This window comes from Pagrus major, chromosome 5 (genome assembly GCF_040436345.1).
Source record: "Pagrus major chromosome 5, Pma_NU_1.0".
NCBI classification, from domain to species: domain Eukaryota; kingdom Metazoa; phylum Chordata; class Actinopteri; order Spariformes; family Sparidae; genus Pagrus; species Pagrus major.
In genome coordinates, this window is record NC_133219.1 from 18,451,527 (window position 1) to 18,470,595 (window position 19,069).

Genomic DNA, 19,069 nt, shown 5'->3' on the forward strand with positions numbered 1-19,069 from the left:
ATCGATTTAACTCAAGGGTAATCCGTGGCCACAAGAGTTTGAATTCATTCCATCATCTGGATCCAGTGTTGTCTCTGCTAATTTTTCTGATTTTAAAAAAGGTCAAGTGCTGCACAGACATCCAAAACAAAGAAAAGGGGAAAAAGCGGACATTATATATTCAGGAAAAAAGGATTAAAAATGCAGCCAGATTGCATCTATTGAGCAATTCTGACAAATATCCGATAATTTGTCATGATGATATTGAAACCACAATTCAAGGACGTTAAATCCCAGCTGAATCCTGCTTTTTGTGTCCCATGTGATCCCCCTTCATTTCAAGTAAGCAGTGGAAACTTTAGGCAACAATTGATCTTGAATTTCAACCTTGTGCACAGTGAAAACTACTGCCAGACTAAACCCCCAGTGTGGCTATCATCTAACAAAAACTATCTATCTTTTTTATTGTGTGCAGAAGCCCTTTTGAGGTTCAGGGAAATCTGATATCTGATGACATTTTGCCTCCATTGCTTGCAGGATTTAACTTTTCAAACTTGATTGGAGAACGGGATACTAGATACATGTATTCATATCTCATGCGTGACGAGTATGGCACATACTGAATACCGTAACACAGTCCTGATGCCTTCAGGCCGTGTGATGTCTCCGGGGTTTGGGTACAGAGAACACACTCTCCTCTCCAAACAGATAGTGAATGTAGGCTACATGCAGATTACTGTGGGCCCTACAAGGACAGGCAGACTGATAAGTTATCTGTGAAGTGAAAGACAGATAGCAGCTAATATACAATCAGGAGTGCAAAGTAACAGCTTGTAAAGTTTTAATTGCTTGCGCAGCTTGTAATGAGGTGATTTGAGGGTTTAGCTATTGATCATCCACACATACTGTACATAGCCAAAATATTGATTAAAGAATGAATCCACATTGAAATACTTTTACACTCTTCAAAGCATAGCTGACAGTGATATAATCTGCATTCCTTGGTGCCGTTTCCTCTTATTCCTGGTAAATAGACAAGTGTCATGATGTGAAATCGAGATGTATCCTGTGCAGCTATAAGGGATTTTGACGGTAGAAATTATTGCAGTGATCCAAAACTTAAAAGGCAGAGGTGAGGGTGAAAAAAAGCTTTTTTCCACATCTCAAGAAACCCCAGATAAACAAAGTGAATTCCACACTTGGACCAAGTCGGTGTCAAGTCACAAGTCATTGGCATCAAATCCTGAACAAGTATTATTGTATAGTGGATAGTGTCTCTTAAAACAAAATCAATTTTTCCTGATACTGTAGTAGTAGAAGGAATGGAAGTAGACGTGTATATGAGCATAAAAATAAAAGTTACTCTGCATTGTGGCCTTTTTACCTGCAAAGGACACAAGCATTCAAAGATAGGATTTTGCACCATATAGTCCTGCACTTGCTGCTTGTGTGTTACAGCCATTGCATGCACAGATAATTAAAACATCAATCATTCGCTAATGGTAGCCTACTTCTCATTATGCAGTTATAAAGTCTGTAAAGTCTTTTTTTATATGCTTAGCTGATATTCTCTTTTGTCGAGTATAATCTTTAAAGCCAAAGACTATCATTAGGTAGAATGACAATACAATAAAAACCAACGCCAAATAATTTGTATCAGTCTTTTCCTTTCTGCTACTGAAACGGCCCCTCAGACATGATTGTCGGCTGATTGTTTTGCCTCAAAATAAAATAAATTCTAGGAAAAGGGACACGTGATCTTCACAGAGATATATCAAGCTGCAGGTTAAGGTTAATATTGGCCTATCACAGTTATCTGTGCATATGTTGTCTGATATGTGCCAATATGAAACCTTTTTCTTATAGAACTTAATGCAGGAAACAGTGTTGATGATAATAACCACATTTGAGGGATCATTATAAAAAATGTGTGTTTATGTATAAATTCTGTGTGTGTGTGTATGTATGTATATATATATATATATATATATATATATATATATATATATATATATATATATATATATATAGTAGACATTGAATACCATCCGATAAAGTGATTTTTTTACTCCCTTATATCAGTATCAGCATCAGCCCCCAAAATCCAGTATCGGTCAGGCTCTAACGTGTCTGGAAAATCACTTTCTCAAATAGAAACAGACAAAGCAGGGCAAAGGGGACAAGGCAAAAAAAAAAAAAAAGTACAACATAACATCATACATTGCTCATATGCAACAATGAGACTGAGTGGAGTTGTAGTCTCACATCATGTGTGGGTGGTCAGCTCAGGCTGAGGGTAGTTCAGCCTGTTATGTCCAGGATTGTTCCATAGGTGGCAATGGAGGAAGTAGGAAGGCCAGTGCTAGAAGGAAAGCTGGTACCAGCTTTTAACTGTGGCTGAATCATCATGATGTTTTTGCAAGTTCACCCAGAGCGGACACAATAGAAAATTAAGCTTGATGAGTAGTTGATTTGGTGTAATCAATCAGCCGAGTGCATCTAAAGTTTAGGTAATGGTATTACATTGACCAAGCTACTGAAAAATGCTTCAGTTAGAAGGAGCAAAAACTTTCTCCAGGCATTTTGTTTGCATTTTGCACCTCTTATGATAGACTAGAAAGCAGGTGTGTAAGTTTAGTTTTGGACACACATACTTCCAGGAACAGTAATAAAGCAGTACATCATACATTTGGTGTTAAGTGTGCTGTGAAAATAGCAAAACAAACAAAAATACCTTGAAAAGCTTTATTTCTAGAATGATAAAGCTTCTATTGTTAGCTCATATGACTGAATTGGAGAGTGTTTGTCCACATACAGAGTTGTTATGTTCAAAGGGTGATTGCATGGAAATACTTTGTCTCAGAGTTAAAATAACACTGATAATACGGCGACAGTAGGATTGTTGCAGACGTAATTTCCTTCCTGTTATGTCTTTATAATATTTCAAACCAAGACACAGATGAACTGAATCTATTCGTATATGTGACATTTGGATTACGCAGCGTGTGAGCAGAGAATGCAGAGAATGTCTTCTCACACTGAGCAGGACGCTGAATCCAGACCAGCTGGAAGAGTATTGTTCTGTCGCTGACCTTTGACCTCTGAGACTGTTGTGTCCAGGGTATCTGCCGACCGTGCTGTCCTGTCCACTTCGACCTAGAATAGACTAAGTGGCTGGAGAACATAACTCATAGTATTAATGGCATCGTCATATCAAATGTACGTGTATCTCCTCAGTAGCGGACACAGTTCCAACATTAAATCACTGCCATCATCTTAGATTTTGGATTAGTCTTATATCATGAACTGTTGTCTCTTCCTGGTTCTGCATTAGAGTAAAGTGATGTAATTTTCCGAACTTGCCAAACTGCTCTACTTGTTCTAACACTTACCCACTTAGTCATTGTGTCCACATTACTGATGATTTATCAAATAGTCTAGTTACATTAATATTTGGTGAAGGTACCGATGGTCACAATATCAATATCCAGGTATTTGTTCCAAAATATCGTAATGGTTGATTTTGTCACCCAGTCCTAGCAGTGTGCTTTTGAGGAGATTTAAATATGTCGAGATACATATCATGTAACTTGATACATAATATGGTTATATTGCCCAACATGTCACAATATTCACCCGAGTGCTCCCACCACTCCTCCTTCCCCTCCTACAATCACTACTTATGTTAATGATAATTTTCAGTAATATTATTATTGAACGAGCTCAAAGCTGACTCAAACTCAAAATCCCTCACTATTGATTTTATTTTTTAAATTTTTAATTTAAGCGCAATTATGAACCCTTAAATTGGTTATGAAACCAAAAAAAAAAGGATTGTTTCACAAAACAAACCAATTTGTCTGTGATCCCATCAGGATAAACCCAAGGCTCAATTATTCTGGTTTTTGTGTGTTAGTTGATGAGTGTGTGTGTGTGTGTGTGTCTTTGATTGAGCGCCAATTGCTCTGCTAACAGTAAGTTTTTAATGAGGATGAGTTTATTGTAAACATTTTCATTAGCAGTTCATGTTTAAGACTGCATTGATTTATTTTTTTCAAATTTCATGGCAGCCACTCACTCAGCGTGCAAGTAGCAGAGAGAGTACACACTGTGTAGCCCTGGCCACAAAAACAAACAAACTTCTCTTTAGCCATCTGAATGCAACATTTCTTATGATCCTTTTCCGTGTCTGACGATGTTTGTCGGGAAACAGTTAAAGGTGAGATTTAAGGCGTGTGGAGTCGTCTTGGAGAGCAGCGGAAGCTGCGACACGCTGGCCTGTCATGGGCTTGTGTGTGTGTGTGTGTGTGTGTGTGTGTGTGTCTTGTCACTTAAGTAAAGCCGGCGTAATCCTGTAAGGGCGGATGAGTAGACAGACATGTGTTGCCCCACTTGTTTCTAAGGTGGAAGGCGGTGGAGAGGGGGGCTGGCAGGCATTACCAACCAGATGGAGAGGCTTTGTTGTGTGTGTGTGTGTGTGTGTGTGGATATGTGACTGATTAGATGCAACACTACCTGATACTTTTTCAGAATTTTTTTCTCCAAGTAATAAAACTCAACACCTTGATTCAGTGTCTAGCAGGTGAAGTGCAGACCAGATTTCGAGGGGTTCCAGTCTCAGGCAACTGGGCGTTTTCTACGCATGAGCAGCACCACTCTGGCCATCACACTCAATTAGCAGAGACTTCCTGTCCTCTCCCTCACCCCCCTCCGCGAGATTAAATCCATTACATCGTACCTATCGACTGCGCACTTTGCCCTCCTCAAGGACAACACACATTCTCACACTTGAGGGGAGTTTACTCACACACTCAAGAGCAGATCTTTTAAGGTGCTATCTCAGGGCTCCGAGGTGTGTCAATGAGTCTTTAATGGGCGGAGATGAGCGCCACCAGCAGCACCAGACTGAGCCCCAGTCCCAACTTACTGCAGGTGAACGAGCCGAAGCGCTATGGCTCCACGTTGTCACTGGAAGAGAAGTGTGAGCAGTCTTTCTTCCTCTTTTACTACTACAGGATGGAGGACGAGGCGGTGCTGGACCGGGGGGCGTCCTTAGTCAAGCACATCTGTGACGAGGAGGAGGTAGAGGGTAAGTTTACCTGTTTCTCTACATGCCATCAAAAATGTCTGAACTCCTTTCAGAAATATTTGTTTACTTTCTTTAAAAACTATGCCACCTAAAACCAAACAGTCATTTGCTTTGTAGCCTCTTAGAGATTTTTCTTCTTGTTTTTCCTAAGCAACTCCGTTCTTCTGACTAGTATTTTTCAAAGTGGGGGGCGCTCATTGAGAGAGGCAGGAAGAGCGTCATTTAGCCTTTTGGAGACTGCCAAATGCACTTCCTGCACGTACACCGTGACCTCACCTGTTTAGCGAGCTGGCACGAGAAAGATGTAGAACACGGAGCATGTGATCCTGTGTTTACCTCACCTCTAATCCTCAAAGACCTACAGAACAACAAAGAGAAAGGAAAGAAAATCTTCCAGTACTCTAAAATGACGCTAGTTAAAGGGAATTTCTCATCACAGTAGATTTTGCTTTTATTTAACAAATTAATTATGGATCTTGTTCAGCAGTTGTAAGATCTCAAAATTGAGTGAACCTCAATTCAGTCAGACAATTAAATATGCATAAGTTCTTATTGATAAAACAGTTAGATGAGCACCTGGAGTGGTCTTTTGTTGTTGATTTAATATTTCTAAATGTTCGATCCCATAGTTAAAGAGAACCCATTGTTTCAGAACAATGTGTTGTAGGTTTTCCTTGCAAACTGTCCAATAAATACCACCTTTCTCTCATTTCTGACCCACTTGGCATAGAGCCAGCTAATTGAGCCTTGATTCAGTGGTCCATTTAGATTTTTTCAAGTTCTCCTCGCTGCTCATGATGCTTCTTGTTGCCTGGGTGCAAGGTCAGGTTTATATGGGGATGACATTGGCACCCAGCGTCACAGTTTTTTTGGGTCTAGTCCAGCAGATTAAAGGGCCGGGCATGGAGCCAATTTAACCATCTAAGAACCTCATGTTTCGTTTTGTTTTGTTTCTTTGGCGGAAGTGGCTCCAGCACCGGCCCTTTGTTGTTGGAGATTTCAACAAAAAAACAGATAGATGATGAAAGTAAGAAAAGTGAACTTGAACTGGGAAACTAGTGCTACACAAATTAATTGTTTTCAATAATTCAATAATGGTGCTTGATTAAAGGGCAGCACCAGTACTTTTGCTAATTTTAGCTCCTTTGCTACCAGAACATGTATTTTCCATTTATTCCAAACGCACAGTGTTGAGTTTCATTTATTGTTATACTTAATTACTATACCATTGCAGGCCACCACTGACTTCCATTGACTTATGTACAGTATTAATCTATTGGACTGTATCCATCCCACTGAACACCAAGCATTATTGATGCACATTTTCAAATCAAACTGTGTAACACCATCACTAATACATTTATAGTCAAACTTTAGTTAACAATAGTTTCACTGTTAACAAATAATGAAATGCTTTATAAATCACTTAGCAAGCAGTTGTAAAGGTTTTTAAACATCAGTTGCAACTTTACAATAAGCAATTCCTTGATAACTGCATTTCATTGTTTGTTAACAGTGAAATAACTATTAACCAAAGTTAAATTACCTATACATTTACCATTTATTAATGATGGTTCTTATCAAGTGTTACCAAATCTGCTTATTTCTTTTCATTTTGTACAGAAATTAAAGTAAAACAATGGTTGTAAATTATTCATTTGTCGTAAAAAGGCTAAAATATGCAATATGCAAGCACAAAATGATCTCTTAAAAGTAAGTCAGTACCACACATGATTAAAATAACAGAATCGACACTGAAATTTGCACAGCACTTCCCCCCATGACGTCATCATTTTGTCGGGTGTCACCTCAGCTTGAACCCTCCTTCAATCTCTCTAACTTCCTGTGCGTAACCAGCGCCTGAGCTGTGTCTGCGTGTGTCCTCGTCTGCTGCCTAAATCTCTTTTTGGAGTCTCCCCTGAGCTCCTCCCGCTGCTCGCTCAGAGCCGACTCAAAGACTGGCTGATAAACTGAACGGAGAGAGACGGGGTTATCTTGACATTTTGCACATTCTACAAGATAAAAGTCTTAGAGAGGAGCCTTGGTCCAATGGCCAAATTATCTTTATCTGACACTGATTAGTCTGCGGTGTCACTCAAGCAAAACATTTGGTATCTCAACTTTCAATGCTCAAGATAGACGACTGGGTAACGTAGTCCAAGCTCCTGTGCACCGAAAGTCTCACATCTGGCATGACTTTATGGAAAAGTGATGTATGTTTGCAAGTTTCAAGATATCGCCTGTTACAGCTGAGTCAGAATGCAAGAAGCCTAACAATCAGCATCTCTCCTCCATAACACGAGTATATTTTTAAATGTGTTTTGTATTAGCATGCTGTGGGTGCCGTGTGGCGTGCTGCCATCCTCCCCACTGGTCTGGGCAGGTCCCAGCATTGCGGTTACTGGGGAGACTGGCGGTGGCGTTGCCTCTCCTCAGAAATCTAGCAAGCTAAACAAACCTCCCAGCACACACAAGGATTTTATTTCATTCAGTGTGTGCTTATGGGCAGCTCCAAAAGAAGTTCCTCTTCCACACACAAAAAAAGAAGAGGAAGTCGTAACACAAAGCTGCTCTGGCAGTGTGCAAATCTTCCTTTCCAGCTCCTTGACTTGACTAGTTTTTATTCCCTCTCCTCCATCACTCTCCTCTCATTCTCTCGCCTCCTTTCTAGTTGTCGTCCAGCCTGTGCAGACGTCTTCACGCTCTGCTTTATTGCTCATCTGTCAGCCCTAATAGCACGGTCGTCTTTATTTCTCTCTTGTCTTTTTGTTACCAGCCATCTGCTTCTGGGTCTTGCTGTAATGCCCACTTGCTGCATGGCAAATTTGACTTTGGTCAGCTCTAATGTTAATTGATAAACAAGTGTGAAGGTAAAAGGTTGGATACTTTAAGAATCTAGTTTCCTCTTGTTGTTTTCTCCGATCTTACCAACCCGAACTTTAAGCTTTAAAGGTTAAATTAAATTGTACCGACCCTTTAACGGCAGACATTTTAAGCACAGGTAGACTTTATAACTTTCTGGATGGCTGCATTCCATTTAGGCGAGTCCAGTTCCAGGGCTCTGTTTTTGTGCATGCTCACTCACTGACATGGCTTTCTGGGACACTTAATAGAAAGAAGCCATCGTTTACATGGTTAATGACTGATTGATCAGTGGTTAAACTACTCTCTGAAATGTGTTAGTGTGCTTCTCCATGCATCTGCCATTGACTTCAATTCAGCCGTCACCATGGCCCGGCCCCAAAGCAAGATTCAGCAACGTAATAACCCTTCCTCCTTTTTTAAGTTCCTTGCGAAAAACCAGGAAGTTAACCATGAAGCTAGGAAACTTTTTCGCTGTGTGCACTCGCCGTTTGAATGGGCTCCACCTTTGCATTTTGTATCTAGTTCTTCTATATAAATCTATAAAGGGAACTAGGGATGCTCCGATCAGGGTTTTTTGCCCCCGATACGAGTCCGAGTCCTTTGATTTTTGAGTATCTGCCGATACCGAGTCCCGATCCGATACTCTTATAATACATTTAAAAAATTAAAAAGATCGAAGAAAACTATCCAAGGTGTCCCTTATTTTTTATTATATTTTACCACCCCTCGATATCCCAAATTTACATATCTGACAGTTTGCAACTGCATCGTTCTCGTCACTCACTTTAAAATACTTCCACACAGCAGACATGGTGCGCCACAACTCGCCACTCCGCTTCAAAACAAACTGGCGTGCTGGTCTTCTGCGCATGCGCATGTCGTAAACGGTGGTAGTAAATACTCATTTTATTTTTTTTATTTTGAATCACCAATAGCCCATATATCAACAATCTAATACAAATAATGACTAAATAAATATATATAAAACCGATCTCTGATCGGGTCGTAATGTCCGAGTCCCGATCGAGTCTTCAGTGGCGTGATCGGCCCCGATTTCCGAGTCACGTGATCGGATCGGTACAACCCTAAAGGGAACATGCTTGTCTGGTACAAACCCCAGCAAAAATCACATCATCGTAATTATTTATTTTTTTTCCCAGCAAACACAGACTACATGGAAAGGTACAATATGCCATTCAAGTGATCCAGTCTTCAGTGTAATCTGCTGGGGTCTTCTGATTGAACTTTAAGCAACTTTTTCGAACTTTTTTTCCCCTGTTTCCTCGAGCAGATGATTTCAGTTTGACTTCTTTTTTTCCTTCTCTTTTGTAGACGATGCCGGCAGGGTTTTAGCCTGATTGATCTCGTGTTTTCATGTTATCACATAAACACAGAGCAAGTACCGTGTTTGTTGAACCAAAAGCCTGGTGGGTAGGAGCTCTGGTGTGGGTGATGTGGGTCTGTCTCTAGCTGTCTGTGTTCTTCTGGAGAGTTCCTCCTCATATGACAAAGTTTCTGTTTCATATGAGCAAAGATGTATCTATTATATCTTTTAAATAAACTGACTAAACTGAGTTTTTGTTTAGCATGTTATTTACGTTTTTAATCTGATTTTCTTTCACATGAGTAATAATGATGCACACAGACTACAGGCTGATGTCTGATAACCGGTATTTAACAACAGGCTGATATCTGCTCAGTGTATTATTACTAAAAACCTCATCTGAAAAACAGAACATAGACAAAGGAGCAGGCAGCTTGACCAAATAAAATACTGATTGACAGTATTTCTTCACACTTCAGGTAAAACAGCTCAAATCCTCTCAGATCCTCCTCGTCTCTGATGCTTAGCATTAGCTTGGTATGCTGAACGGTCGGTGTCAGTGAATTTAGATGAACCCTTTAAAAAACGAGGCATTGTGGCACGAGTGAATAAAGAATGCTCTTGTGCTCCGAGAGAGATCATTGTTTGTTGTGTTGAGGGGTTCAGCCACTTCCTGGTCGGGTCATGTGCAGTGCTTGGCTCAGCGCTGCTCCAAGAGTCAACGTTTGACACTGATTGCACAGAGCCCTTTGTTTCGGGAGGACTTTTGATGTTTACTCTAAAAGGTTGCTTTCTATAGTCTTCCTCTGCGTAGGAAGGATAAACACGTGGTGCCAAAGATGTTGTCAAGGTTGTAGGTTTGAATCATGCTTCTGTAGGGACACTGACTGTTTTAGGGTATTAGAGAGAAGGTGAACATACGCTTTACTATATGCTTGGTTACCAGTTTATTATGTACACAAGAACTGAAGAACCATTTCTGGAACCAGAGTCTAAAAATGAGTATCTAGCAAAGATTCCTGATTGCTCTGGAGTTAGTACTTTTTGACAACTTATGGGACAGAATTTGTATTGCTGAACATCACGACAAATCATGTAAAACTGTGTTGCATTAAAGTGAAACTTTTTTCTAATAGTATGTCCAACCCATTTATGTCAATGAAGGTAGAGCAGATAATAGAAACACGTCTCAATAAAACACAAAATGACTGTACAAGTTGAACTGACGTCACTCAAAACAAGATGAGCATTACAAATTCATACATTTCAGATTTATTGCACGAGTTTTGTATTATACTGATTTGGTTTTAGCTAGGTGTACCAGCTAAAACTAATGCAACTTGCCACTGAGTGCATCTGAGTTTAAAAAATGTCCTGAAATTAGTGAGTTATGATGTTATACATTGGCTGGCTTCATAATCCGCATTCTCTCTATCATTTTCTGCACTATGAGCTTAAAATCTTTGATATTGTTATCAAAGAAGGTGTGTTAGTGATATGTGGTTAACCCTACTACCCTTCACTGCTTAATGTACACAAACTAACAAAGTGTATCAACCAGATATGTTTAGGTGTGGAATTTAATCTGAAGTAGTAATAAAATTATGTTAAGAGCAAATGCCCTGAGCCAGATGCCATATCTTAGTATCAGCCAACTGACCAGCATTTGAATGGCATGTTATTAGCAAACAGTCTGGTCCGCTTGCCATTATTGACCCTATACTGCCCAACTACAGGTTAAACGGCAGGTCCTGTTGGTATTGTGCCAACATGCATAACAGGGATGTAGTCGTGCAAGCAGTCTTGGCGTCTTCACTGCTACGTCCTACTTCTTTTTCTGTCCAAATATTTGTTTTGACAGTGAACTGCAACCCTTATAACCCTGCTCTGCTACGCTATCTTGAAGACGTGAGAATGTTCCCTGTTTAACTGAATGGACAAATGGTCAAGATTGTGCTTTGTAGCACTTTAAATCCTGCCATAATTTCCAAAATGTTGATACTTCTAATTTAGCACCTCCTGATAGGGATTTTGAATGTCTTGTCATTTTCAGAATGTCAGCTGTGAAGTTCAGGTGCATCACTTGCATCGCAGCGATCTGAATTCCTCAGGATGTCAGAGAGTTAATCTGCTGTTTTTGCTTTTTGCAGGTCACCACACCATTTACATTGGTGTGCACGTGCCCAAGAGTTATCGGCGGCGGCGGCGCCACCGTCGGAGAACCAGCCACAAGGACAGAAAGGAGAGGTTGACGGAGAACGTCTCTGACAAGTCGGACACAGAAAACAACGATGAGGCCAGCAACAGCATCCTCAAACCTCTCAGTAAGTTCTGATGGACTCTGTGTCAAAGCTGGTTAGGACTCATGTCCGTCTTTGCTGAAGCCTGCTCCCTTTTACAGAAAAAAGCCCATGTAACTCCCAGTGACCCCAAAGAAGTTGCTGAGTCCAGTTAGTGGCCAGAAATAGCTGCGCATGTCCTGCTGAGTGACAAGTCTGTTTCGACAGAGCAGAGAGAATTTTCATCGGAAGTAATGGCCGCTGAGATCTAACTGTACCAGTGCTGATGTGAGTCTCTTGAGTGCAGTGTGTAAGTGCATGCCTGGCTGTGCTTTTGTCCTTGGTTCGAGACATAAGTGTATCTGTCTTTGTGTGCGTGCGGGTGTGTTAGCATCTATATATGTTAGGGCAGGCAGGTCTTGGTTGGCTGGAGTGTAAAGCACGATGTGCCCTCAGGCACAGCTGCTGCGATCTGCAAATGCTTGGACAAAGAGCTCGAGCCACTTAAGGGGAAACCTAAGAAAGAAGGGGAGGAGGGAAAGGTTACACTGGCTGACAGTGACGAGAGGTGTGAGTTTAAATGTAAGCCCAACACCTACTGATGTCAGCATTTTTTCTCTGCCATGTTTAAGTTAATGTTTGAATCGACATGAGACTGAAATCCTGTTTGCATTAATAACAGAGATTGTGGTGATTTTTAATGGTGTGAATTTGTAGCTTTAATACAATTTATGACTGGAATCTGAATAATAGTGAATAAAAATTTGTTTTTTCTGATGTTTCTCAAATCTGAATTTCTCGAGAGTTTTATCAAAGCCACAAAAATATCCATTTGATAAATAGGGCTTCAGCTAACGATTACTGTCCTTGTCAATAAATCTGTTGATAATTCTTGATCGATTTTATAAGTTGTTTGAGCTAGATGACGTCCTCAAATGTCTTGTTTTGTCCACAACCCAAAGATTAATGTCAAGTAGGAATAAAGAAAACAGAAAATATTCACATTTAAGAAACCGGAACCAGAGAATTAAGAGATTACTGGGTCCAGCTCTATCACAGTTCATAAACACATGCTGGTAGACATGAAGGGCCACAAGCCAAAAAGTTTAGGAGCGACACATTTATGTCTCAACTTTGGTGGCAGGGGTCCTCTGATGGCAATAACATGCAGTAATTTGGGGGAAAAAAATAAGAGGATAAATGGTAAGTCTCTGTAACAGTAGTCCTCTGTGAATAAAGCTTAAAGCGTCCAGGCCTTCTATCAAATCCACTAATGAGGCAGGCTACTCTCATTTCTAGTGGATGATGTAATTTTACACTTGCCTGCTTCCACATGAAGTGACAAGAGGACCAGTATATGCCAGAACTGGATTTTACAATGTGTACACATCACTTGATGTGGGGGATTTTCTTCAGGACATAAATCCAATCAGAGAATAGATTACAGCCGGCCCATCTGGTGGTTGCTTCCGACTGTGATGATGCATATTTTGCAAAAACGGTGAGTTTTATCAATTTTTGGGCATGTTCCTTGATCGCTGTCAGAAGTATCGAGCTAACTGCGGACGCACCGCTCTGTAATAAGCTTCCAAGGTGGCTGAAGCCGTGGTTATTGATGTTATGTTTCAGATATCATGTTGCTAGCTGTTTGGAATGGAAAGCACAAGTGTAATCTGAGCATTTCTGTTACTGATTCATATGATGATAAACCTTTGACATTCAGGTTTAGTTTTACCCTGACTTACAAATTGATACTGTGCTTTTGACCCTTATAAACCAAGCAATGCCCACTCACTTATGACCCACAGATTGATCATGTCCATGCGGTGCGAGCAATACAGTGAGAGTGTTGTTTACTTCTCACATTGTTTCAGTTTAGCAGTTTTTAGAGGCCTGACGGTAAAGCTGAATAGGTGTAGCAGAGATGTATTTTTTTTCAGCTTTATCCTCCAACCCCCTTGGTGGGTCTCGACTCCCAGTCTGGGAGAAGAAGTACTACTGCAATACAGAAAAAAAATTAAAGAATACAGGTGACAGAAACGTTTTCAGTACAACCTCTTTGTTCATAGAAATTTGTGTTCTTGAGAGGCCGATTCTACTTAACGACCCTGAAGATGGTTCTTTGCTGCTGGTAGTCGTAGAGTTGTTGTCTGTATTTTCTTATTCAAACAAAATATCAGACTAATTTATCCTTGTTTTTCCTCTTGTAAAGCCTAACCCTATCCCTAAGCCTCAACCAAAGTGTGTGGACACTGAGCATTTACACTGACCTAGCAGGGATGCAGTTGTACCCGCCAGTGCTAATGGATCGTGTCCGTGGGGCCATGAAGACTGCGTTTTTGGTGGTGTAAATACTCCAGAGTAAACAGCGTTGCAGTTACTCTTTGGCCTTGCTGGTTCATTTGCTCACACTTGGTTTAACAAGATTGAAACTGCTGCCTGTATTTGGAGGTGAGGTGGATCACTGCCTGGACAACGTCGTCGAGGAGTGTTTGGATGTTGTCGGTTGCCTTTTTTTTAATCGTGGTGGTGGTTTCGTAATTGCCAAGTGACGAAATGCATGTAATATGCATGATTATGTTTGAATGATTAACTTGTAAATTCCAGCTTGATTGTCTGTTCTGATCCATATTAAGATGTACACTCCAAATCATCCAACTTCAAACTTCATTGCATGATATCAAATAGGTATGTATGTCAAAGGGTAAAATCTCATCTGTGATTCCTAAAAAATCTCATGCGGAGATAAACATGTGCGAAACCCTACACACCTCGGTTTGTTTACAGCAACATTGGTAATTCTCCATTCATGGAAAATGCGACTATGTTGGCAGCAGGGCGTGCGCATTGACGTGTTGTTAGCAGTCAACACTGTGGCACTCTGCTGGTTCATAGGGGTGAAATAGCATGTAGCTGTGGATATTTGGTAAAAATCAGTCGTGATATTGAGGTGTTTATGAAAATCGCAGTGAATTGGCGTCACACAAATAGAGAGCAGAAAGTACAATTGGTTTTGTTGTGCAGTGGCCGGTTCATTAACTTTATTGTGTGTAAACAGACTTTTGTACAATTATATTCTATTTGATGTGAACCATTAAGTACACTGTTGCCACTAGTTCATTTTAAGGTTATTTGCTGGAAATATGTGTTGTCTTGATCATAATACACTGTGTCTGTGTTTATGCAATGAATAAGAGTCAGGCACGTTGTTTTGGTAGAGAAAAAATGGAGAGGAACTGCTGTGATGCACACACACACACTGCATAAAAAAATAACACATCTGTGACTGTGAGCAGCATATCCTCACTAACAGGGGTAATTTCTGTCTTTGGCAGTTCCATAAAAATATAAACAAGTCCCCTCAAAGAAAAATAGCACTCATAAGGAAGGCAAGTATGTGTCTGAGACCACCTGCAGTCTGCTGGGGCAGACTGGAGTTTAAGCTGAGACAAACATTTCTCAGAGGAAGAGACGGAAATGATCTTATCGGCTGAATTAAACCAAAGAGGGCAGAGATATAGAAAAGATACAGTTAGATGCATCTGCTTTATGAATGATGGCAAAGATTCCAATGCTTTATTTAAGACTTACAAGTGTAGTCGTGCACGCCATCAGACAACATAAGATGATTTTTGCAATGTTACCAATAGCAAGTGCAATTTATACACTTTATTATGATAACGTTCGGGTGGGCAAAGTTGGTCATGGATTTAACAACTTTGTACTGAAGCTCAGATACAAAAGGCTAAGGGTTAAAAGCTCATTAAATCTAATATAAATGGAAAAAAACAATACAAAGTGTTTTTGTAAAGTGTTGGGCCACCGTGAGCCACCAGAACAGTTCCAGTAATCACTTTCATAGATTATCTAAATCTTTGAACTCTACTGGAGAGATTATCAAGATATTCCTTCAGATGATATTTAATAATCGTGGCCACTACACTCCATCAGCTCCCATTGGTGTTCAGTTGGCTTGACATGTAGTTACTGTGAAGGCCAGAGCATACTCTTTGACTGACACAATTTTCATACCTGTCAGTATCTTGTTTAGCTTGCTGACCTCTCAGGGTCAAACTCGCCATATTAGCATGTAGCTGGCTATCTGGGAAAGCTAGTGAGCTAGCCTGCTGACCGTCCAACATCATGAATATTATCGTCAATAGAAATAAAGTTGCATTCATAGCCATTTAGATTTTAATATTATTCCGTTCAGTTTTTCACCGATTGTCCAATCATTGCTATTGTTAACTAAAACTCAAATCTGCAGGCATCTGTCAGCCATGCAAAAACTGCCAGGCATGCAGTATACCTAATGTCCTACTGTTATTTACTGCCCTGCTCTGTCTTACTCCCTCTGGGAAACATGGCTGCCCCCAGGGGAAGGCCCTTGTATGTTGTCTGGGCTGAAATCCTCTTGTTTGGTCAGATGGACGCTGCAGGGACTGCAAGTCACTCCTCGTGGTTATATGTGTGTCCACCGCGGGGCCATTTGACCCCTGCTCATTTTGATGAGCGTGTTTTTTTTCCAAAGCTTTCCCTCCTCTTCTTTAGTAGGATCAAACGCTCTCTCAAAGTGGATTACACAGATTACTTAGAAACTTCGTTCTCATACAAATAGGTTTAATTTCCCGAAGTCAGGGAGAGCAAGAGCTGCGATGTATTTAGTTTTTTATTGTTTTTTAAAAAAAAGATTTAAATCTGTAAATGCCAACTGAATGTTCTTGCCTCCCTGCAACCATTCCTGCTTCTCTCAGAATTGAAAGTGAAAGCCTGAGATTTACGAGGACTTTCAGAATTGATTAGATAAATACAAAGGTCGAGGTAGAATGCTGGCTGTTTTTTTTCTGGTTCCTGAAAAGCTGACATTTTGGAGCTACACACATCACATGGCAACAATATTATGGGTTGCAGCCCTTAACATTTACAGCTATCACTCAAGTAAACTATAATTGCCTTTGAAAGATTTTACACAATGCTAGATATGCTCTATTTGGATCCAAATATTTTCCCTGAGACTAAGGATCTAAATTGAAGAGACATTACATTTGTCACTACAAAATTAAAGTATACATTGACTGTCCATGACTCTGTTGATTACATGTCTGGTCAGGACACAGTGTCCTTCCAGCGGCCTTCCCTTGATGATTCTGGTTGGTGTAAGACATTCATACGATCATAAACATCGTTTTCACAAGCGATAGCAGTTTCTGTAAAACCTTCTCTTGAACTCACACAGTGCAAACATTGTGGAAATGGTCTGGAGTTGTGAGACTAGACCTTCTACAGAGCAACAGATTGTTGGAGAAATTCATCAGCGTCATACGGAAGAGTGAATTATATCAGTAGAAAAGGTCTTTGGCTATTGATTGGATAAACTACTTAAACCCTTGAAAAGACATCATTTTTCTTGACTTTGTGTCTTTCTGGACATGAGTTATTGTTATGATGAGTTAATTTTTATTGATTGACACTTAGATCAACAAAGTCCCCTCATCCACAGCCTGCAAGTGCATATTTAATGTCTTCTAGGTGTATTTTCTGCTGGAAACAACCGATATAGAATATTTTCTGATGCATTTAGACTTGTGTCAGTGAGGAAATTGGAATACATGGTGTTCTGTGTTGGATTGTTGTCATGGGTGTACAGTTGTGAGTCTGGAAATAAGGTCTTGCTGCTTGAATCTATGGTACTGTTTCTGAACTGTCTTTGTAAATCTTGACTTTGTCAAGAAGTTGATTGAATCTTTTGGTCCTTGAACAGTTTTCTGGCAGCTCTTCTGTTAAATATTCTTGTTCTCTTGTCATTTACTCATTTACTCACTTTCTTCAGTTAGCAAATGCTTTGATTTTGCGTCATTAAACACTTTCTCTGATTAGACTCTGGAGATCTTACACTTAATCTTAAGATTGCACTAACATAAACATTTATTTGATCCGATATACAGATCACTACACAAGGCAATAGAACAACTTTAAACCAATCATGAATGAAAATCAATCCTCTGTAAGACAAAGTGGCTCTAAAGCCAACCAGCCAACCTGCCTGCCAGCCAGCCAGCCAGCCAGCCAGCCAGCCAATCCTGATGTCAATTATATGTAAGCTACTGTTTTTATTTTTATTTTTTACGTATCCAGTAGTACTTTCGAAGACCTGTCAGCACAGGGCATTGTGCTGTTCATGGAGAGGATGTGGTTGAACCTTCAGTTTACCTGAAGTAGTCATGTCTTTTCAGGTTCTGTCCCCCCAGCTGGTATTTGTTACATTCTCATCAGAACTTGCCCACCTCAGCTTTCACAACAAAATACCAGAGCTTGGTGTTCTGGGTATAAATACTGTGTTTTCAATGAATCGCCCTCTGGGTGTTACTCTGCATTCAGCCCAATCCCTGTTCTGCTGCCTCTGTGCTAGCTGCCCTGCATACTGAATGTTAGACTTTGTGGCATGGAAAGCATTTCCTGTGTACTCTCCAGTGATCCTCTCTTTGCTTTGAACGAGGTGACGCAGAGATGCATTATCATTGCACGTACAGTCACAAACAATGAACGTGCTATTAGATCCCATGTAGCCATTTACTGTACTGAATTTTTCAAAAAGGTCAGAGAGATGGAAGGTATTTGTGTAGGATGCATGTCAAGAGTGGGACTAAACAGGCCTTTAGTGGCAGCCACACTAAGCTTTCTGCCGGGCAGCGGGCATTCTTCCTCCATCCCCTATCCCATGAGCCTCTGCTGCTGGGACAAAGTCCTCTTTGTATGCCCATGGCTCTTGGCTAGAGCACACAGAGCTTTGAAATTGTGCTTGAACGATGGGATTTTCATTTCTATCCCTCCTTTTCGTGCTCGCTCTCACCCCTCTTTGCTTTCACTCTGCACCGAGCCTCACCCCTAACCCTTCTCACCCACCCCTCCCACCTTTCTCCTCTCTCTTAGCAACTACTCAAGTGGGACAGTATTGCATTGACACCAGCACTGTGCTTGTTACCAGCTTGATTTTCTGCTGGATAGCAAGGATAGACAGCATCAGTTTTTCATGAAGAATTAGTAAATCCCTTTGGAAACCTACTGTGTACTAGATGAAGCTTCAGAGAACTCATTTTTGACTTAACATTGTTGATGTCCCTTGACAGGAGTTTTGCATAGTTTCTTTCCCTTCCTTCATCTTTCCCATACAATATTGTGAATGCTAACTTTCAATTTGTAATTAGTAGTAGCTGTAAATTTAAAATGTAGGAGCTGCTCTTTGAGCTTGCAGTAGGTGAGTGTTTACAGGTGCCAGCTGTGAACACTGGGTGTCAAGTAGCATTTCCTAATCTTGTGCCAAACTCTATTTCTACTAAGATAATGTGTCTCCTTCAGAGGGATGTCTTCACCTTGATTTAGGGAAGAAAATAACAATTTAATTGTTGTGGATTGTTATTAAAATTATAATTGCATGATAAATTATTCCCTGCTAATACAGGGGCAAAAACATCTTTCCCTCCCTGCTCTTACTGTATTTCTTAATTGCTTTTTTATGCAATGTGAGTCTACACC

The 19,069-nt window shown here is 40.4% G+C and overlaps 1 protein-coding gene across 1 annotated transcript in view; it reads left to right on the forward strand.

Moving 5' to 3' along the window:
• slc4a4a (solute carrier family 4 member 4a) overlaps positions 1-19,069 on the forward strand; it is a 57,578-nt gene that overhangs the window by 1,199 nt on the left and 37,310 nt on the right. The window contains exons 3-4 of the mRNA XM_073465883.1: positions 4,995-5,068; positions 11,408-11,581. Coding sequence (XP_073321984.1) covers positions 4,995-5,068; positions 11,408-11,581 — 248 coding nt within the window. The remainder of the gene's footprint in view (positions 1-4,994; positions 5,069-11,407; positions 11,582-19,069) is intronic.